The following is a 23,124-nucleotide window of genomic DNA, read 5'->3' on the forward strand; positions in this document are numbered from 1 at the left end:
TGGGTGAAACAGCAGTTTAAAAATGGGACATTGGGGGCCCTGTATGAATGCTTTAGTAGATGTGATCAAGACATTCTTATATAAATGAGTGAGATTCCGTTCTTTATCCTCTTTGGTGAAGAAATGGTCGGGACTAAGGGACAATTCTGCTGCCCTCCAAAATCATAAATTAAAAGTCCTAGCCAAGGAAACAATGGAAAAAATGCTTCTTTTGCACCAGAAGTTTCCAAAACTCAACTGAGGCACAGATTGCATGGGCAGAAATTTAATAGATCATTCACAGCTTGGTGATATTTTAATGAGTAAATATAAGTAATAAATGCGGTCATTGTACATGTCTCTCCTTCAGTGGCTCCTTTGGTAGAAGACAAGATGATTTGATAAGTTCTAATGTTCCAAGTACTGCATCAACAGTTACCTCTTCTGCTGGTCCTCAGAAAACGCTGCCTACCAGCACAAACACTACTACGAAGAGTACAACGGGTTCTACTTCAGCAGGTGTACAAAGCAGGTAATGGCACCAGGACATTTTGTTCCCTTTTTTTGTCAGGTCTACTGTGTGCTTACGTATGTGCATGCGTTCTTGTTTAGTAGATCCTGGGGCTCTGGATTTTTTCACTCTACTCTTAAATTTGTTTTGATTTTATACAATTTGGCTCAAAAATTGTGAATGGCTTTCTACTGTAACATGAAAGCCATGTCAGTATAAAAGAGTAAATCGAATGTTAGAAGGGTCTGAAGAATAAAAGTTCAGTTATTGTGAACTGGTAATTCTTCATTTATTCAATTTAATAGCTCAAGCTGAGCTTTCATAGTAGAGACCTTTCTCACTTTGCTGCTTAAAAAAAAATCCATCCCTCAATTTACGTGTTATTAGTTGTTTAGTAAAGTGCTTTCATTGTTTAGCTGTTTCCTTTTCTCTCTTTTTGTGTTGCTGCTTGTTATGCTGTAGTACCTCAAATCGTTTGTGGGCTGAGGATAGTACTGAGAAAGAAAAGGACAGTGTTCCTACAGCAGTGACCGTTCCTGTTGCACCATCTGTTGTAAATGCTGCAGCCACTACTACAGCCATGACTACAGCTACTTCTGGCACTGTGTCCTCAACATCAGAGGTCAGGGAGAGACGGAGGTGTGTAAAGGTCCTAAGAGTAATGTTGCTCTTACCCAAAAGTTATACTTTTTTTTATTATTTAAAGGAATGTGTTGGTTACTACAGATTTGAACAGTACGGTGTTTAAAGCAATGTTGTTTTCTTGCTGTGCATTGAAACAACTGGTACCTCAGTTTATCTAAGAGCTTAGTTCTAATAGAGACCATTAATGAAATTTAAACTTTGATATTATATATTTTTAACTGGCCTTGGATTCTCATATTGTATGTGGTATTTTCAGATTTATATTTATCTTAACAGATTAAATGAGTCCTCTTAGAAATATTACTAGTATTGCAATTATTAGTAACCCAACTCTGTAAAAACACTGAATTAAAAATAATTAGATGATCAATCAATCAATTAATTAATTACTACAACTACATTGCTGCAGTCTGAGGTACTGTGTCATTGGCAGTATGCTAATAAGTCACAGCATAGCATTTTTTCAAACATTTTGTATGCCTGACATTATTGAGAAGAGAGTATTGAACCCAACACATTCTGTTTATTTCATTGCATGATTTAGGGTCTCTTCTACTTGAAACACAGTCATACAATGTTAAATGCAATGCTTTAAGAGATGTTCAGTATGAAGAATGAGTAAGAAGCTGATGTAAATCTTATTTTTAGAATATGGTGGTTTTTTCTGTTTACAGTTTTATGAAGGATGAGTTAAGATTGGTGCATATTTGTTTCCATAAAGAGTTGTTTCCTTCTATTTATGGAAGCAAAAATAAGATTTCAAAAGATTGTTAATTCATGTTAGCTTTCCTTTGTTCTTCTTTTTCTGGGTACTTATAAATGTTTATCCTTTAACCCTCCTGCTGCAAGTTCAGATTTGTGTGTTGCTCCTGTAGTAGGTTCAAAATGTACTTTTTGTTTCAGTGCTAGATATGTGTATCTCTGTATGTTCACGGAAAAATGAAGCTGTTCCTTACTGCAGGAGAAAATTGTATTCTTTTGGTTCACTTAAGGCAGCAGCATGTAGAGATTCCTTATAGAGCCCTAATTAGGGTAGTATGTTTTCTGTAGTCTTCCTTCCTACCCAAAACTGAGATGAAAAAACTTCTATGATAAGTGGATTATGTTTTTATTGTTCCCCACGATTCAGAAAGGGTCCACATGTGCTAACAATCCATTTCAATAACCACAGTAGTCAGAACCTGCATTTTCCAATTTGAACCAAACCAAACAAATGAAAAGTATAACCAACAAAATGTTTGTTCATTTTCTTGAAAGTAATTCAGAGTAGTTCAAATTCTAAAATTTAAATGCTGCTTCAGTCTTATATCTAGATAGATAGCTGTATTTATCTTATATAGCTAGAAAGGCAAGGAAAATTAGAATTAGGCTTTTGCTGTCTCGTTTGCCTCACCAGTGTGTGTATACTAATGTGCATATACTACATATGTTTTAGATACCTCCAGTTGGCCTGAAATGCTGTGGTTTTCTCTGACCGAGCTGATTGTGTAATTTACTGTTGCAGATGCATTCTTGATGGCATATTAGTATATCCATGAATCTTAGAAATCAAAATTGGAATAATTGCTGCATGCAGCTAGAATGTTGTGCTCTAAATATGAGCGCAAGTATATCTATCTGTATGTATACAGATAGATATATATATTTGTCTATGTATCTACATATGTTTCTATGCACATGAAATAAATAAATGTATATGAAATATTACATGCTATATATTTTCCTAAGTAATGAGTCAGTTAATCTGTGTTTATCAACTGAAATTGTATATTTAGAAAGTATGTTTGCTAGACTATTTCAAAGATAGTTGAAAGTGAAGATATAAAGTACTTTATTGATGAAGCACATAATGGTGCATTCTTTTGGAACAGCTGAAGAAGCTATACTCTTCATTTGATTTTTAGGATTGGTTTAGGGAAACAGGGAAGGAAATTACAAACTTGAGTCTCTAAGTCTTTGTATCATGAACAGTACAGCATAGGTAGCTCTGTGTGGCACATGCAAGGGATGCTAGGGAAGAGCACTTTCCACTCTTGACTGTAGCTACAATGTGCACCTGAAAAGTTGAGACTTCTCATTTTCTCTCAGTGCAGTTTAAAGTATTTCAGATTTATTGGAAGGCAGGGGTAGGTACAGCAGTTACTAAAAAGAAAGTTATGGGAAACAGTTTGTAGCAATTTTAAGCCCTAAAGATGACACCTGCTCTGCAGTCAAGCCCTCCTAGGTAGGTGGTGGTTCAGGTCGGGTCAACTAAAGCAGCCTAACGACCTAGAGTTTTTGGGGAAAGGAAAGTCAGTCAAAAATTCTGCTTGCAAGAGACCTGGATAAGGAAATCAAATTTACATAATGTAGGTTTTTAAAGATGCACCATAAGATGGGATTTGTTTCAACATTTTTAAGTACAGCAGTTAGTTGTAAGTATTTTAATGGGGTCGAGCACAGGTTGTAATCCATAGGTCTGTGTAAATGAAGTTTTTTAAATCTTATGATTGTTTCAGAACTCTTTTTAGTATGTGCTAAGGCTCCTAAATATATTATTAGGTGAGCAAACTGCTCTTTCCATACATAAATTATTTAGGTGTTAATAAATGATGGCATAATCACTAGCAAATTATTGAATCCTTACCCAGTGACTCTTGACTATTTTTAACTAATGGTATATAAAGAGAGACAATCAGAAAATATTACAGAATCTGATCAAAAGAAGCTTAGAGAGGTTTTAAGCAGCCTTTTAGCAACCTTTTGATTTTGCTTTTTTCAAATCTTTTTTGTCACTTCTTTCTAATTTTTAGCCAATTTAAGGACTCATAAACTGTGTGAAATTATAGCAGCTTCCCAGAGTATTCTGCCATAGAAAATCAACAAATGCATTAAAATCTTTTAAGTTTTTTAATTATGGGTTTACATACATACAAATATATGCATCTGTGCATGCATCTATGTCCTATTGTTTTTTTACCTGTTATCTGGATTAAAGAATTTCTTAAAAAGAGTCCAGACTTTGTATGTCTACTCTAGTAGCCTTTTATCTTTGATTAAAATTACCTGCTTATTCTGCAGGACTTCTGTGGGTTTCAGGAAGATTTGTTTTTAAGCTTATTTTTTTCAAAAGGATTTCAATTACTCAAAGCATGGATGATTAATGTGAAAATATGGTAACCACCTCCTCAGGGATTCTTTATTTCTGGTGAAATGGATGATATAATTAGGTTTTCTGCATTAACAGTACATTTGGCTTTTTCTGAAAGCTTATAAGTTTTGTTAAAAGTCAATACATACATATATTTGATATATAAATGTCTAACTGGCTGAATCTCTGAGGTCTTCTACCCCTGTGTTAGTGGAGCACTGATATAGCAAAAGAGCTGAAGTTAAATTTATAAGAAATGGTAAGAAGATGTGTAAATTAAGTAGGAAAACTGTGTATTTTAATTGAGTTCTAAAGCTGCTGTCTCGATGAATAAGTAGATCAGTATGATGTTAATGAAATGTCTAAAATGTAATCTATCCTATATAGTTAAATATTTTCTTCTGACTGCCTTGATTTTCAGTCTGCAGTGGTGGGGAAGGGGGGGTTTGACCATTTAATAAATTTGTGCAGAAATTATCATATGCCAATTTTGTTTGTAATTAACTCTTTAGATCATACCTCACTCCAGTACGGGATGAAGAGTCCGAGTCCCAAAGAAAAGCTAGATCCAGGCAAGCAAGACAGTCTAGAAGATCTACACAGGTATAGTATTACTAAAACGTCTACATTTTTGAAAACATACCCATAACATCATTCTTGAGAAACAGGCATAGCATACTGCATTTGCATCCATTTCTAATTTTTTTTTTTCTGTGCAGGAGCTATTGTAGATAATATGATTGAGCAGATCAACATAGATAGTTAATAAGATTCATTACATAGAAAAAAAATACTTTTAATCTAATTTCTCTGGAGAAGGAAAAATACTAAAAGAGAGGTTTTTATTATGTGCTAATAATCTAGTATCTAACTGCATATCTCCTTGCAAAATTTCTCTCTCTTAGTTTAGATACTGATATATTTGAAAGTTCTTCCCAGTTTTTATCAATATCTATCAGCAACTAGCACAATTTTGTCACAGGAACCAATGTGGCAGGAGGCAAATAGAGTATCTCTAATGGTACTCAAATACTCTTTGGGCAGTGGAGCAACTGCCAACCACTGTCTGCTGGCAAACTTGAGAATAATTAGCAAATAGTCCCTGAATAAAACAGCACAAAGAAATACTCTAGCCATTTTCCTTACTTGTTTTTAGGCTGAGTCCATAGTACATTGCTTACTGATGTTGCTTTGAAATCTTTGCAATTTTAAACCCTTCATATACTTCTGGTTAGCTTTCCAAATGAGAGATCAGTGCTGCTTGATACAGCTTCATTGTATGGGACTTATTTTTACTTTGTAGTACTAACTCAGAGCCCTGAATGACGGTCAGACTACAGGCTAACTAGTGCTGAATCCTTACAGTGAAGAAGCTACCAGGAATTACTGGATTAAACTTTATCAACACTCAAAGCAATTCAGTAACTCATAAGATGCAAAGTTGGCTTTGAAGAGTAGATTGCAAAGTGTTTTGAGCAATGTCTCACTAAGATATATCACCTGAAAAGTATAGTAGAAAAAAGTTGTCTTCATAAAATTGTTTGCTTTCTGAGCTTATTTCAAAACTACTTTATAGCCTAAAAATAACAAGAGACTTTTTAGTGTTGCTGACCTAAAAATCCAGTTGCAAAGAATTAATTTGTAAAATACCAACATTTCTGAAAACATGAGTATTATATTTTTAGGGTTTTTTCAGAAGTGTTTAGTATGCTCACGATCATATAAAAAGCATCTATTGGATTCTTAAATTATTTCTATAGGATCTTCTGTGTAATCTGTACCTACTAGTTCAGCTAAAAATTGGTTTGCTGGAGAGTCTGTGGTAGATTACATTACAGCAAATACTTGCTACATATTAAAGGGATGTTTGGTTCCAAGATTCAGGAGGAAAGCTTAAAGGTAGAATATGTAGGTAAAATTTATTTCTTAATAGATAGTTTTACTTTTCTTAAGTTGAATGTTTTCTTTAAAATATTTATGTAATGTGATCATCTTCATTAATGTTAATGTTACATTTAAGTGGTGTTTGCTGACTGCTGTTTTCACAGGGCGTAACGCTGACAGATCTTCAAGAAGCTGAAAAAACTATAGGAAGAAGTCGTCCCACACGAACTAGAGAACAGGAAAATGAAGAAAAAGAAAAGGAGGAGAAAGAAAAGCAAGACAAAGAAAAACAAGAAGAAAAGAAAGAATCTGAAACTAAAGATGATGACTATAGACAAAGATATTCCCGAACTGTTGAAGAGGTATTTTCATGATGAGTCTCTTTAGGTAGAGAAATTATATTAATCTTTACTCCAACAATATTATTTTAATTTTGGTGCTACTGTAAGAATAATTTATGTAGTGAAATGTTTTCATATCCCATGGTTTGTATTCGTTAATCTTGGTAAATTAATTCTGACATTTTTCTGTTGAATAGCCATATCATCGCTATAGACCAAGTTCAACTTCAGCTTCTTCATCATCCACCTCTTCGCTCTCCACGTCCACTAGCTCTCTATCAAGTTCAAGTCAGCTAAACAGACCAAACAGCCTTATAGGTATAACTTCTGCCTATTCTCGGAGTGGAACAAAGGAAAGTGAGAGAGGTAGGAGTACTGTTTGTGAAGGGGTTTTTTGTTCTTTTGTTGCCAAAGGGCAGTTTACATTCCTAGCTGTATTTCAAAATGCAGCGAGATATGTAAGACCACTGGGAATGTACCTTGCTCAAAGCTTGTGTAAGAAATTTCAAAACTTTCAGGGAGGAAAAAAGATTTTCTGTATTTGGTGGTGTTTTGCAGCTGTGTGATTTTTTTCCATTGTTGGGCCACAGAAATTTCAAATATACTCCCATAAATACCCACATAATGCTGTAATTTCTACTTTAACACAGCAATTGTAATAAATGCTATATTTCAGCGTCTAAATACTTCAAGGTATTAAGAAGGAATTTTGCTTGATTAAATAATTGCTAAGTAACTAGGGGTTTGTTTCAGTCCTTCCACATTAAAGGACTGGAATGATGCTTTATTTCTTTAAGGACCTATCAGGGTTGTACAAGCAGCTGAAAAAGGAAAGGGGATATTTCCCCTTGCAGTTCAGATGTAACCATACTTCTGCATGCTTTAACTGGTTTATGTAATCTTAAACTGAGGATTAGATGCATAATACAGAGATCACAAAATGTTCTTCTCTGATGTCACAGAGATTTTGCCTTCATTTCAAATGAGAGTCCCCTGCTATAATTTTGAGAGATTTTGTGCCTGATTCTTTGCCTGTCAAATGAGGAGCCTGTTAACATACAGTGTGATCTCCTATTCTTGGACTTGCTGCTGTTGACTTGAGAGAAATACTTCAATTCAAGTTATTGATCAGTAACTTCAGTAGGGTTACTGATTGTAATTGATAATTTTGTTCTACAGAGGGTCAGATAAAATGATCCACTGATGAAATCTCCATGAACTATATAGCAGTATTGCCATGTTTCCTAGAATGGTGTTTTTTGAGGAAGTTTTTGGGCTAGGCTTCATGGATATGCTTTCTGAGTTTTTTCCCTTTGTCCTAAAATAACTGAAATTTGGGTTACGATTCTTTCATGATGGATGCTTACTCTAGGAAACTCAGACTAGGTTTTTCTATGGAAAATGTTTTCATTTGGTAAATATTAGCTACCAGAGGTTCTATTTTTTTTCAAGTTACGACTTTTGGAGGAGAAATACACTACCATCTGAAATCCCAGAGGTAAAATCCTAGTTTATTAAATTTGGAAAGGTGTATATTCACCATAAGTGTATTTCCTTTCTTTCCTATTTAATTTTTGCTTCACTCTAAGGTGTTTATTTACCTCTGAAGACTAGTGATGATAGTTATTAATGATTAGTGATTCTTTTATCTGGACTCAATTCTGTGGTTTCTTTATTTAATAAAAGATCATCAGGCTGAACAAACTGCATTATAATAAGTGAAGAACTTTGGTTTGGGCAGGTTTTTTTAATGGGTTTTTTTGCACAAGTTGCTTGTAAATACATAAGGTAGCAAACACAATCCTGAGTTGTTGCATCTATTTTGAATTGCCATTGTGTTTGTTTTAAAGAAAAAGTGTATCTGTAATGCAGAAATAATTTAATCTAGGAGGTCCCAATTTATTCTTCCTTAGAGCAAAAATGGAGGGGACTGTGGTGAAAAGGAGGCCTCTAAGAAGGATTTGTAAAAGCTGGGTTTTTTTTAATACTGCATCCTTGATGTATGCAAAAAAAAGACAAACCTTGTTTGAGGAAGAATGGTAAAGGATTACCTTCTCTTTTTTTGTACTATTATAAATCTACTGATACACATGTTTCGATTATTACATGATAGTTTAGAAAACTGAATTGTAAATCCAAGTTGTATTGTATTTCTGTTACAATAAGACATTTTGTTTGAGTGACTGAGGTGAAATTAGTATTTACAGTATTTTAGAGCTATGTGTTCTGGGGAGTGTATGTTACAGCAAACCCTTTATGTGGTAAGAAGCTCTTCAGTGAATTTATTTCAGGTAAAAAGAATTTATTGTGAGCATTTTAAAGACTGAGAAGAAATACTTTAGAAAATTAGGTTGTGTCATGATTCAGTGAATGAGAAAGTTGTTATTAACAGAAGGGGGCAAAAAAGAAGAAGAAAAGGAAGAAGATAAGTCACAGCCTAAGTCTATAAGGGAAAGACGGAGACCCAGAGAAAAACGACGATCTACAGGAGTTTCATTTTGGACTCAGGATGTAAGTAAACTTCACTTGTAGCAAAATGAAATGTGTATAGTGTACTCTTAAAATAGAGGATTGTTTAGCGTAATACAATATGTAACTTACTGTTCTAGAAAAAAATATTCTTTTCAATTTAATTATTCTTTGGTTTTGGATTGATGCTTTCAGAAGCAAAATCAAAATTAAGTTTTTTCAGTTGATACTGCTAAGCAGAATTCTAGAACACTGTAGTAAGCATAACTTAATAGGAATTAATCATAATCTAAGGAAAATAAATAAATTATTGAACAAATCTTTTCTATTGCTTGCATACCAAAGCTGTGAAAATGAGACTTTATTTGGCACATTGCAAGTTGCTATGTACTTAGCAACTTAAAGAACTGCTGTCAGATTAGAAAGGTTATAGTTGATGTTTCAGACTATTCCTTTTCCCTTTTCTTTGTCACAGGATCCATATGTAATGTAAAAGCCAGATTTTCATGTGTCAAATGCAAAATTGCTTTATCTCCTTCTGGTACTGAAAACATGTACCTGTTTGAGAATTTTCTTAATCTATCCTGTATATTCTCTGTGGAGTATTCTGCTGCTCTTATGTTTTCATATTCAAAGTGTAGAATGCATTAAAATCGTACTAAGCTTTCAACAAATTTAATTATTTTTCATCTCCTACCTTTTTCACCAGAGTGATGAAAATGAACAGGATCACCAGTCTGATTCAGAAGAAGGAACAAATAAGAAAGAAGCTCAGGTAATTTAAGAAAGATAATTTGTTCATTAACTTTTAAGAGATACATTTTGTTGTAAAATTTTTGTTACAGTTGAATTTATATATCAACAGTGGCCATAACTGACCATTTTGACTTCCATTCTGATTATGCAGAATTAGCATCCAGAAGATGTAGATTTGATTTTTGACACACAGGTCAGGGACATGATGCAGCAGGTTACTGGAGCAAGCATTCAGTTTCTACCCAGCAAAATCTTTATTTCACCTACATTGTTATTTTCAGATAAAATATGGCCAGTTACTTACACACACTAATTAAAAGCTTTTAAAATCAAACCCAGTGCTGTCATTATTATAATTAAAAAATTATATGTGAAGTTAATTTAGGGAAACATAGAAGGCTGAAGAGCACAATGTATATAATTTCTTCAGTGAACAAAATGGTTTTCTGAATATCCTAAATGAGTACTATTGGTCTTGATAAAAAGTTAGTGTATAATAGGCTTGATTTGATGGAAAATGTTCTTGAAAACAGAAAGCTATTTGACAGTGGGATGAAGAGGTGTTAAAAGGGAATTAGTTATATAAACTGAGCTATAAGAAGAATGTATTTCTTTTGACCTAAACCCTGGAGTGGCACACTACAGAATAATGTTCATTACTTAGGAATAAAACTCAAGTGATGTTTCTTTCTTTTTTTGTAAAAGCTTCCATTACACATCTGTTAAATATTTTAGTTAAGAGACTCATTCTATGCCATTTTTGTTTGCTCTCTTTTTTATTTCTGTGCCATATTAACATAACTGCACAGTCCTGTTTCCTTCCCTTCCAGTGGTACATACCATTATCCTTAGGTCTGCTATTACTTCATATTCTGTTCTGTAGATATTAATTTTGGTAGAGCATGCTGTGTGTTTCTTCTGATAGAATTAATAACATTACAGTGAAATAGTGCTAAATCAGTCCCAAAATCTGAATATTATTAAAAGCGTGAGTGTGTTGGACTGGAGTGGTGGAGAATTATAGAACTGACTGATGAAGAGTTCTTGGACAAGTGCACTTTTGCTATATGCCTAGGCCCAGATAGTGGTGGTGAATGGAATTCCATCCAGCTGGTGCCTGATCATGAGTGGAATTCTCCAGGGTTCAGTGTTGGGGCCAGTCCTGTTCAATACTTTCACCTGTCACCTGGCTGAGGGGATCTAGAACACCCTCAGTCAGTTTGCAGGTAGCACCAAGTTTGGCAGGAGCAGAGGGGTCTGGACAGGATGGATCAGTAGGCCAAGGCCAACTGGATGAGGTTCAATAAGGCCAAGTACTGGCTCCTACACCTGGATCCCAACCACCCCATGCAGTGCTACAGGCTGGGGATAGAGTGGCTGGAAACTGCCCAAGGGATAAAGCAGCTGGCAATGCTGGTGACAGTGGCTGAACACAAGCCAGCGTGTGCCCAGGTGGCCGAGAAGGCCAATGGCATCCTGGCCTGGATCAGCAATAGTGCGGCCAGCAGGACCTGGGCAGGGAATGTGTCCCTGCACTTGGCACGGTGAGGCCACACCTTGAGTCCTGTGTCTGGTTCTGAGCCCATCACTGCAGGAAAGGCATTGAGGTGCTGGAGAATGGCCAGAGAAGGGCAACAAGGCTGCGGAAGGGTCTGGAGCACAAGTCCTGTGAGGAGTGGCTGAGGGAGCTGGGGTTGTTTAGCCTGGAGAAAAGGAGGCTCAGGAGAGACCTCTCTCCAACTCCCTGAAAGGAGGCTGTAGCCAGGTGGGGGTTGGGACTGGACAAAAGGAAAAGGCTTCAAGCTGAGCCAGGGAGGTTCAGGTTGGACATCAAGAAGAATTTTCTCACTAAAAAGGGTAGTTAAGCATTGGAACAGGCTGCCCAGAAAGGCTCTGGAGTCCCCATGACTGGAAGCATTCAAGAAACAACTGGGCAGGAGAGCTTAATGGTTTAGTTGTCATGGTGATGTTCAGTCAAAGGCTGGACTCAGTGATCTTGGAAGTGTTTTCCAACACTAATGATTTTATGGTGAAACACCAGAACAGTTTGCCCAGTTTTCTACAAAATCTCTTAATTCACAGCATTATTCATGCTCTTGACAGAAAATAGTGATATTTTATTAGGAGTGGTTAGGCTATAGCATGTACCTTCAGTATCCTCTGTGCAGTAAATACACTTCAAGGTGTCAAAGGAGAAATTGAATGTATTGTGGAGAGTGTGGCTGTTTACCTGTGTACACTGAAAAAATACCGTTTCCTTCTATAAAAGAAAATCAAGCAAGCCACATCAGCCCCCCTAGAAAACCACCTATGGGGAAGGCTTCAGACACTGCTAGGTGAATAACATTGGAGGATGTCCATGTGATGCTACATCAGTAGAGTTTCTTGACTGAAATGTCTTTACTCAAGATTGGAATAATAATTGGAAAAAATTATTAATTTGTATTGACCACTCAGAGGGGCAGAAGGTTTGTATGACTGATGTAATATTTAGAGGACACTCCCTCACTCTTAAGTCATTACTTTTAATTAAGTTTTGCTTGTCAACTAAAGAGAGGTTTTTTTTATATTACTTTCATTAATTTGTTCATTCATTCCAGGTGAATCCACAGGGACAAAATTTACTGTAATTAAGTCTAATAAGTATTTCCTTATGTTGTTGGTGTAGTAACTTGTTTCCACTCACACTGTGTTGAAACAGCAGTCCTATATTTTGAGCTAAAGTCATTATTTTCAAAACATTGTAGCTATGTTAAAGAAGAGAAAGAATTTGAGGAACACTGAATTTGAGGAGCACTCTTCTGACGCCTTTGATAAAAAGGGAGCAAACCCAGAATGCACCAAGTGCTGAAATAACTCCACTGTTTAGGGCACTCCAGACTTTTAGAGTGTTTTGTTAATGTCCTTGTAAATTGCATTTTGTCAAGTGCATTCTAGCACATATTTATTTTCTTTTTCGGACATAACAAAATTGAAGCTTGACACAGTTCAGATAATACATACCTGGTGGATAGCATGTACATTTGACCTAACTGATTAGTTGTATTTGTTCACAGATTGTTGTATATCTTATTCACAAATCCATTCTTTTTCTCTCTTTTTACCTCTCCCCACCTTAGAGTGAGAGCCTTTCAAGGTATGTGCAATTTTAACAAATTAATTAGAATTGTTACACTTGCTGTCCGCATGTTGTCACTTTAAGTTGTTTATGTACAAATTCAGCTTTAATCCAGTGGTTGGACTGAGCTTTGAAAGGCTGTGTTGATTTTTGTGTTTTGCATGAAGTATGATTGCGAGGCTACAGTCTTGCTTTGTGTGGGTGGAATACTCCATGCAGGGGAATATGTTGAACTCTGTATTTGTACTACTGAAGGCAGGCTGGGCATTTCATAGAACATAGTGGACACAGTACTGTGCCCTACAGATTTTTCAGCCTGGATCCAGCTTTTACAAAGAAGACAAGAAATTCTTATCGCCTGTCTTTTAGAATATCCTACTGAAAATTTTCTATGTAACCTCAAGAAAAATACAGTCTCTGAAAAACATACTTTCTTAAGATTTGTTAAAAAGTAAATGCTGGAATATTGATAATGTAAGAAAAAATTAATTTCTTTTTGGACCATTAGCTTTAATTATTGAATTTTATTATATTCTGAACATCTGGTGAAAATCTGTTAAATAAAACTGCTCTAACACATGATTAGTGAAGAGTGAACAGTGGGAAATTACTTTTAACTTTAGTGATACAGGGTGTTATTGAGTTATTAGGATAAAGACTGCTAAATATTTGTTTCATCAGCTGTTTCTGTTGAAATACTAGAATTCATAACAAATAGTTTTGAAATCCTGGTTGCTGCAACAAAACTTAAAATTCATCTAGGCCATTCATCTAGTGTCTTTTAAAACACTTCAATTAAACTAATACACTTCTAAAAAAAATGTTCTTTATAAATAAAGAAGAATTAAGCTATCTAAGACAGTTTTTAAATATTTTAAGATGTGTAAATATTTGCTTGCATTAAATAATTTAATTACATTTAAAATATTTCTCTGCAGACTGAGCAATTTGAAAACATTTTCACCCAGAATCTTGAAGTACTGGAGAATGTAAAAATGAAATTTACATCAAATTAGAAAATGGTAGTCTAATAAAAATGCCTAATTGCATTTGGTTGTTTTCAACTGGGTAGCAGCAAACTTAAAACATGTGATACAGTCAGAGGTCTCAGTTTGGCTGCAAAGGCAAAGAAAAATCAGAGCTTTTCTTTTACAGATACGATACGGGATCGCTCAGCATGTCTGCAGGTGATCGTTACGATTCAGCGCAGGGGCGAACAGGGTCACAGAGTTATCTTGAAGATCGAAAACCGTACTGCAGTAGACTAGAAAAAGATGATAGCCCTGATTTTAAGAAGGTATCTGATTCAATAAGTTTGGTGCAAAAATAGGATTTCATTACTGCTTTTCTTAAATTGTGTGAAAGTAGTCTCACATTGCATCCGAAATGCTGCCTTAAGTAACTTAGCTGAATGGAGAAGCACAGCAACCACTACAGTGGGGAAAAATATACATTATGAAACAGCTTGTGGCTTTTGTACTTTTCAAGGCAAGGGAGAAATCCAGAGGAGCCAAGATACAGTCAAATTTAAAAAAATAATATGATAGTATTTATCATAAGAAAGTAGTATCATTAAAATTGATGTATGCATATGTGAAGACTTTATTATGTGTTTTCCAGCTTGCATACATATAAGGTAAAAATATGTTTAGATCTTGTTTTGAAATAGAGGAGGAGTTTGTTGAAGGGTTTACTGTGGTATCTGAAGAAAAAAAGGTGGCTTGATTATGTGTAAGGTAAGTTGTGTGCTCCCTATACAAAGCTGTTTGTTTCTAGAAATAATTAGTAACAGTTACTTACCATGCTTGTAATTTTCAACATCTTTATTTTACTTCTTAGACTGTTAGTGTTTTTGTTAATTTTACATGTGCTTCAGTCATACTTCTGAAGTTTTTTGGCTAGTCTCACTATTATCTGATTTTATAACAAATATTTTCTCTTAGCTTTATGAACAGATTCTAGCTGAAAACGAAAAACTGAAAGCACAGTTACATGACACCAACATGGAACTTACAGATCTTAAGCTACAGTTGGAGAAGACCACTCAGGTTTGTATAAAACAAAAAAGCATGTACTTAACCAACAATGTAGATAATAAACCAGAAGCACCCCAGGCTACGGGCTGCTCTTCACTAGGCATCAGCTTTGGTTTTTATCCAAAGATGAGAATGGAGAATTTCTCTTCTGAAGAGAAAAGAATGCAGGATTCTGGTCTTCAGCTGTGAACAAAATGTGTGAGATTGCTTCCTGCCCGCTAAAGTAGTAGTGGTTTTTGCCCGCATGTATCTGCATGCAACTTTTTTGCAGGGTAGGAGTGAACACTTTCTACACTGTTAAGCTTATGTTCAAAGTGACAATCAGGACTGCTGGCAAATTGGCATAACCTGCCAGTTCTTCCTGGCTGGTTAGATAACTTTATCTTGGAAATGAAGAGCAAATAATGCATTCCTGTTACCAATAACTGCTGTCAGATAACAGTGCTGCGCACCGTTTTACAAGACACATACACTGGAGTTAGATTTGTCTAAATTTGTCTACTCTTGCTGTAGAATGTTTCATATTGTTGGATCACATTTACCACAATTTCCCTATATGTAATTGTCTTTCATGCATACCCTGCAAATGTTAGTGAAGAACATTTAAAAGGTGCCTGGTTTGTAACACTTTTAGATAGAAATACTGTGTTTTTCCTGTTAGCCAAAGGCTGTGCTGTGATTAAATAACAGGGATGGTCACAGAAGAAGTGCATGATAAATCGAGCTTATTCTTTATTTCAGTGTTACTTCCCTGAACACCCTTTAAAATGTTTTTGATTACATACTTCAGACAGAATACTAAAATGTCTAATTGGTTTTTTTCCTCAGTTCTGTTTTATGTCAAAGCACATATCAACGTCTTCATCAATTTTGTGTTTCAGAGACAAGAAAGATTTGCTGACAGATCACTGTTGGAAATGGAGAAAAGGGTAAGTTTCTGCCAAAGAACTTTTAAATTCTCCAATTCAAGCTTTGTTTCAGCTTGTTTTGCAACCCCTGGTTTGGATATATTTTAGTATGAACAGAAGCCTTTCTTATCATTTGCATTTTTTAGAGGATTTGGGGATTTTAGGTTTCAAAGAGGCAATGAATGTGAGATGGGATTTACTCTTAGGAATTGCCTTTAGTTTGCCTGTTCATTCGTGCAAGCCAGTTTCTAAACTCTGCTACCCTCCAGGGATCTGCTACTTGTTCCATCTCATCCAAAACAATGTTAGCATTCTAGAGGGTTAAGCAGATTTATTGTGTCTCATCTTCTAACACATTTCCAAGATTCAGAGAAGTTAATTTCCTCAGAGCTTTCCAGAGGCACCAGTTATTGTTGGTAATGAGACAGCTGTTTTTGCCTCACAAACATGGGACCTTAAACCTGCTAATGATATAAAATTACCTTTATCTGCCTCTTTCCTTGCACTGTAGCTTTTTCCAGAGGAATATGATAATGGGGTAGGGGAGAAAGTGGAAGAATGAGCAAGCAGTGCAAGAAGGGGCATCAGAGTCAGAGACAATCCTAAATTGAACGGGAAAGAAGTCATGCAGTGAATTCATATGTGAGATAGATTACAGGAATTATTTTAGAAGTTGGACACATGATAATTTTAGGCTGTAATTTTGTGCAAATTCAAATCCAGCCCTATAAAAGTTTAGTTTCACTGCAGTGTAAAGCAAAGTGCCTTGATTTTGTGGCGGTCTTAGCTTCCTTCATGACTCTGAACACCATGTGTTCTTTTCTTCTCCCTTGATCCTGGAGTAAGACAATAGAGACAAACTGGAAAAAAAAATTAAACTTTGACAATAAGAAGTGATGTGGTAAACATTTATTAATCCCTGGTAAATGTAATATTCACTAGCTTTTTGTATTGATTTTCCAGTATTTTAGGTTTTAGTTACACAAAACAAGTTTTAGTTGCACAAAACTGTCCAGTATACAAAAAGATTCTACAGAAGCACATGGAGATGTAGAAATACTCTCAGGCACTTCCTGAAGTTTCATTATATTTATCTTAATAGTCTCTGCACTTTATTGCTGCCATTTGGCACATATTTCTTTAATTTTTTTGCATCCAGGTGTGGACAGTGATTTCATCAGTAGAAAGATTTCAGCAGCAGATAATTGGTTTCTTGCTTGCTACCATGGCCACACAAGTGGACATTTAATTATTTAATAGATGTAGCTGCCTCCATTACTATGTGGGTTCATAGGTAAAGCAAGGAGTACTGCATAGATGGACATTATTTCAGTGTTAAATTACTGCTTGGCTTTCTCCCAAAACAGGCCATTGCCTTACAACAACTGGCTTTTTTAGAAAGTCTTGCACTTCTTTTTTTAAGACGTTCAGTCCAACAGCAAAATGTCTTTCAGAAATGTTATTTTCCCTAAATGTATTAGTACTAGTATTATACTAATGTACTAATAATTAGTATTAGTACTATATGTACTAGTATTAAATCTAGTGGATAAAATAATTAACTTAGTGATGTATGTATGTAACTTAGGTGCTGTATGGCTGAAACAGGGTTTACACAAAATTTGTACATCTGCATCTTGTTTATAATGACACCCTTTTTTTCAGAGAGGAATTTTAAATGAGGAAGATATTTGATTGTATTTTTTTTTGTTGTTTAAATCTGAAGCTTCACTTTGAATGTGACTGAAACAGGATTCTCAGTTGCTAGTCATCAATAGCTGATCTCTAGAAATAAGCTTATTGAATTCAGCATTTAAAAATAATTTTAAAACCACCTTTTTAATGTGTAATGTAACAATAAAAATGTAAACATTAAAAGAGATTGTAGAGCCTTTCTAAGTATACTTCTCCAATTATACGACTTCACTAAAATAAAATACAAACCTAAAGACTTTTATATAAATTACATAGAGAAGAGGAGAGGGAAAAAGTAAAGTAGTGAGGAAAAATTGTAAGAAATAAAAGGCCAACAGAGAAAGAGCTGAAGGCGTCTTCGGACTGTGACATTTTCCAGCTGAAACCTACCTTTTCAGTGAAGAAAATGAGGATATGTATTAAGCCTAGATTTGCACAGTATTAAAATTCAGAAAATACTGGCTTTGAATTTAATTTAAAATCACCCTTCAGAAGTGGGTTTCCATGATGTGACTTGGTGATACATTGTGAATATTGTTCATTTGAAAATTGTTTTCCAGAAAGGAGCTATTTCCACAGGGATGGGGTACAGATGAGAGCACATGTGTAAGGTCCTGGAGATGAGCAAAAATTAGGGTTTCTGAAACAACCTGTCACTCTGCCAAGTATGCAAACAGCCCTTTACAGAATTTTGTATGAATGGTAATAAAACTTAAAACCAAAACTCAAACTTAGAGGTTTCAGTCTGGATGAGAAACCTTTAAACAATTTTTTCCCCAGATTTAGAATTCTTCAGCTGGGAATTTGAATTGCAGAGAGGTGTATTTCTTTGTATTATTGAATATACAAATATATACAGGCATATACATCTGGTTTTACTTCTTTAAAATTGTATAGCTCTGGAGGGGTCAGTTTTTCATTTGTGTATATCTGTGTATGTCTCATCTTTTTCTTTTTTTTTGTGAATTACAAATGTTCCTTGACAGACCTTACAGAGTTGAGAAAGTATATAATAAAATTTTAGTCCTCATAGATTTCAAATGCTTTCTTTGAGTCCAGGAAATAATCAAATAATACTGGCAAATCTTCTAGGTGAAGCTGCAGTGCATTATTTCATTGGCATCCCTCAAACCAGTTCCTAAAAGAGTAAGCAGTTCAAGAAAAAGAGGAACATAGCTTCAAATAATAGGAACAAAACAGTTCTACAAAGACTGTTATTCCTATACCAGTCTATTTGTGTCTTTTGTATAATATGAAGTATAAAAAGTCAGGTAAAGATTTTAGGGAATTGGTTTTTATCGCTAATAGACAAGCTCAACATGCTAGTTAAGCAATTGCTTCAAAAGAATTAAGAATTTCTAGACACCTGAAATTTTGAGATTTGTTTGATCATTCATCTCTTGGTAATTGAAAAAATCACTGAATATTGCTAAATATAAGAACACATTATATATGTTATTCTGTAAAACTAGTAGGGAACAGATAAAATCCTAAGTATTGTAAGAGAGTGTGGGATTTTTGTTAGTTGATTGCATACTGTTAACTCACTGGTACTTATGCTCATTACAGTCATTATAAAAGAAGTCTTTTATTTTGAAGGAGTTAAGTACATTAAGTAGTAACAAATGCAGTAATATATTTATTACTTGGATAAAAATTAAAGTTGTTTGCTATAATGGAAAAATGTTGGGATATAACTGCACTGTGATTAAACTAAATTCAAATGATTTATATCTGAAAGGTGTCCGGCAAGAGTCAGTATCTACTGGGCGGTATGATCTAACCAAAGTTTTACACACCTCAGTCAATGCTGCTTGCTGTTTGCATAACACCATTGTATGCAGATGCATATGTCCACTTCGCAATAATCTGTTGCTTTTGCCTCTCACCCTCTGGAAAAAATCTGAATGTAGAGTACTGATAACTGCAGCTGCTTTTAAATGAGATACACTGCATCGTCTGACACAGGAAAGCAAGCAATCAAGCTATAAACCCCAAGGTCTATTGCATTAGCTGCTCATCTGTCAGATGTGTTGAAAAATAGGTTTAAACAAAATAAAAACATATCTGCACTGCATACTGCAGTGTAGTATAGAAAACCCTAAGCTAACTTTCCATAAGCTGGCTTGGCTATATAATCAGTGCGATCAAGTTCGTATACAAAGGATAATTTCTCCTGCTTCTCAGGTAAAAAGGGAAATAAAAGGAAAATTAAACTATACGAGAAATGCAGAAAATATTCAAGAAACATTTTCTCAAGAAGCAGCTGATCTCATGTAACTAGATTTCTTTGGTACTGAGCTAAGTCCTATCATGTCAGTTGCATCAACTGTTGCAGTTTGGAGTGTGGACAGATCCCACTGAGCTGAGACAGATATTTCAGCTACCTTTGTTTGTCTATGAAAGCTTATGTTTTTGTGCTTGTATCTTTTAATATTCTTGTTTGTTTCTGATAATTTTCTGCATTTCTTGGATATTAAGGACTTATAAAAGCCTAGCTCATGAAAAATAAATCCAAACAAGTTGTATACTTTAAACCTTTCTAAATTAGTGAAAAGGAAGGGGTATTTTTTGTAGGACTTGATATGAATTTCTCTATCTCTTCCTCTTTGGATATTAAAATTCTATATTGACCAAATTTCTATGTATCACTGCCATCACAAGTTTTCTGTCCACACTATGCTTTTGGTTGTATGATCTTTGAAACTTGAAGTATTTCACTGTTACCACAGTATTTACAAGCTGTAACTTCTACAACATTGTATTGTTCAGCATTAACACACATCTTCTGATTTAGGAAAGAAGAGCACTAGAAAGAAGGATATCTGAAATGGAAGAGGAACTGAAAGTAAGTAGATTAGTACACTATTAGTAACAAAGTGTATTATTATGTCAGTGAGACTTGTAGACTGGCAGTATTACTGGTCTCTCTAATTTCACTAGAAAATAACTAAGTTACAGCTGCAGAGTCACTCCTGTCACACAGCTTGTAGCAAAGGTGTGGTGCTGGCATAAGCAGCTGCACGTGTACAGTTGCAAAGAAGGTGCTGAGTTTTAGGATTCTATAACATGGCTAACTAGAAACATTCAGAGGTGGTTAGAGTGAAACACATCTTGAGCTAATCAAGATGGAATTGCAATTTTGATCTGATACTCATAAGTTTTATTTACTAATTACTGTTATTAAAATCCATTATTATTAAATAGTGGTAGCATATAATTGTATAGATATTTAAGCATTAAATGTTGTTTCAGTCTTTATCTCATGCTCTTTATTAATTAGATGGCATGTTGTGATGTTGACAGAAAAACTTTGTATAGTTTGAATCATGTTTTACTTAACAAATTCTAGGAGGTAGATTTGAGCTGTTGACAAATGAGTGACACTTACTGTATTGATTTCTGCTTTTTTCACCTCTGTATAAAGTGAATCTCAGAAGCAATATTCTTTTTAAAATAAATTACATTTCTATTTGTTTGGGTTTTTTAACCAGTCTTTATCAATGTTAAACCCTCTGATACATTAAGAAGGGTGAGAATTTGTGTGGGTTTATTTTCTGTTATGTCCTTTCGTATAAATATTGGATATGGCCAACAAAACTCATAGAATTTAAGTGGAATGTGAAAATACCATTATTTTGATATTTGTGGAATTTGTACTGATTAATAAGAAGTTTCCTTTTAAGCTCATTTTTGAGCTCCCTCTAGTGCTTGGAAATGGCATTAACTTCCAAATACATTTCATTAAAATACATGCACCAGGTTCTGTTGAAATAATTGAAGCTGACAGGCAGAAGAGCAATTGTGATGCCTCTGGCTCCCTTGGATTCAGACCAAGATAGTTTGCTCTAAGGCAGGACACAAGGTCCGTGATTCCTTGAGGGGTCTTCAGAAGTGAAATACAGAAAAAACAAACTGTGATAGAGGAAAATAATTGTCTGCCTAAGAGTAGAAGACAGGATGTGACCTTCTAGAGAAAGCAGGGCTTCTGATAAAAATAGGGAATACAAATATATGGCTTTTTCCAAAAGTTTGCTTTCAAGAAGTGAGAAGCGAAAGTTTTGAATTAAAGATTAAATATTCTTTCCATAGTTTGTTGCATAGTTGTTTAAAAGTATCTGTATAATGTGTCATTATGTACAGGGTTTTGAATAGGAGATTCCGTTTGTGCAATTAGGATATTAAATGAAGAATTCCAGGAATAGCTCTCATTGTTAATGCATCCTGAGCTGTTTTGGAAAGCTGTGACTAATCACTACTGGTACTTAGATTGCTTTTCAAGAATGTGCCACTTGTTTGATGCTTTCCTTTCACAGCAGCTCATTTACTTTAAACAGGACTGTTTCTTCTAAGTTTTCTTTCAGTTCTGCTCATCTAATATACATGTGGGTTTTTTTCTCATTTTCACTCCTATTTCTTTGATTCCTGCAGAAGCTGCAACAAATAAAGCAGATTCAGTCTTTGAAACACATAAATGAGCGACTGGTGACTGAGAATAGGGCCTTGACCCGAGTGCTTGCCAAGTTGTCAGGGTCCTGTAGGCAACTGCGCTCTGTGGACTTGTAATTTCTTCCTTCTTCTTTGTTTAGCCAGGCAGGTGTTGACATTCAGTTTGTGCTTGGGCAGAATTTTACTATTAACACTTGTGTGTCAGAAACTGACTCAGTGTTGCTCCGTTCTGGAGGTGTGGCTAAAGCTAAAGCATGGTGCCCAGTGTACAAGCTAGAGGTGTTGCAGATGAGCTGGTGGGTGTGGTGTGGTATTGTCCCTGCTAGCACTGAAGCTTGTCCTTGAAAATAAATTGGCAAGGATCCAGGAGATCTTTGACATGTTAAAGTCTTGGCAACAGCTGAAAGAATTTGGGTTTGCATGAGGATACACTAAAGTCAGTCTCTTGTTTTGCTGTTTGTGTAAATGCTCAAATAGATTTGCCTCTGGTTTTCTAACAAATGGAAATTAAGATTTGAGCTTTCTTTCTGCAGTTTGGTTTAAGTGCATTCATAGAGTTGATACAAGTTTAGTCTTAACAAAAACAAGAGTGGTTTGAGAACTGGTTTCAGTACTGTGCATTCCCAAATGCCTGCATTAGCAACTGTTTTTCTTACATTTGTGTATTCAGTGTTTCAGAGGGGACCAGAGTATTGTTTTTTCAGACATGGATATGAATTTCAAGTTGATTACTGTTTTCAAGTATTAACTTCCCATTTGGGTCTTGCCAATCCTTATTTTTACATAGACAATTTAAAACATGCAGTTCTAGCACTGCATTAAGATTATTCATTTGTATTGCTACACATATAGGGATCCCAGTGTGGATGAGAGCCCTACAATGCATGGACCTGTAAAATCAGAGACACGAAACAAACTCTGCCTAGTGTGTCATATTGGTTCAGACTCCTTCTCATGAAAGTATGAACTGCTTTGAGTTTCATCTTGGAAAACAATGCTAGTCTGTTGTTCTTAGTGTTATTTCAGGGATGTTACAGAAAACCATGGAAGGTTCAAAACTTACATGAGGATAAAATGTGGTTTCATTCTACACCAAATCTATATGCCTTTCTTCCTCTTAAATATAACAAGTGTCTAGGCTAGAGTTTACAGTGAGCTTTTAAGATTTGTAGTTGAAAAAATAAACCAGCCTTCTGCACAGTG

General features: G+C 35.1%; 1 protein-coding gene across 4 annotated transcripts in view; it reads left to right on the top strand.

Moving 5' to 3' along the window:
• Positions 1-23,124, top strand: part of PPP1R12A (protein phosphatase 1 regulatory subunit 12A) — a 112,573-nt gene that overhangs the window by 83,713 nt on the left and 5,736 nt on the right. Inside the window, exons 13-25 of one of the 4 annotated variants that reach the window (XM_059846860.1) lie at positions 350-511; positions 953-1,129; positions 4,778-4,868; positions 6,314-6,511; positions 6,688-6,856; positions 8,883-9,001; positions 9,669-9,734; positions 12,835-12,851; positions 13,989-14,130; positions 14,777-14,881; positions 15,751-15,798; positions 19,214-19,244; positions 20,270-20,320. In XM_059846860.1, the coding sequence (XP_059702843.1) occupies positions 350-511; positions 953-1,129; positions 4,778-4,868; positions 6,314-6,511; positions 6,688-6,856; positions 8,883-9,001; positions 9,669-9,734; positions 12,835-12,851; positions 13,989-14,130; positions 14,777-14,881; positions 15,751-15,798; positions 19,214-19,244; positions 20,270-20,301 (1,357 nt within the window). In that variant the 3' untranslated portion in view covers positions 20,302-20,320. The remainder of the gene's footprint in view (positions 1-349; positions 512-952; positions 1,130-4,777; positions 4,869-6,313; positions 6,512-6,687; positions 6,857-8,882; positions 9,002-9,668; positions 9,735-12,834; positions 12,852-13,988; positions 14,131-14,776; positions 14,882-15,750; positions 15,799-19,213; positions 19,245-20,269; positions 20,321-23,124) is intronic. The other 3 variants (XM_059846861.1, XM_059846859.1, XM_059846862.1) reach the window with 3 other exon arrangements.

Source organism: Haemorhous mexicanus, chromosome 5, assembly GCF_027477595.1.
Source record: "Haemorhous mexicanus isolate bHaeMex1 chromosome 5, bHaeMex1.pri, whole genome shotgun sequence".
Taxonomy (NCBI): Eukaryota; Metazoa; Chordata; class Aves; order Passeriformes; family Fringillidae; genus Haemorhous; species Haemorhous mexicanus.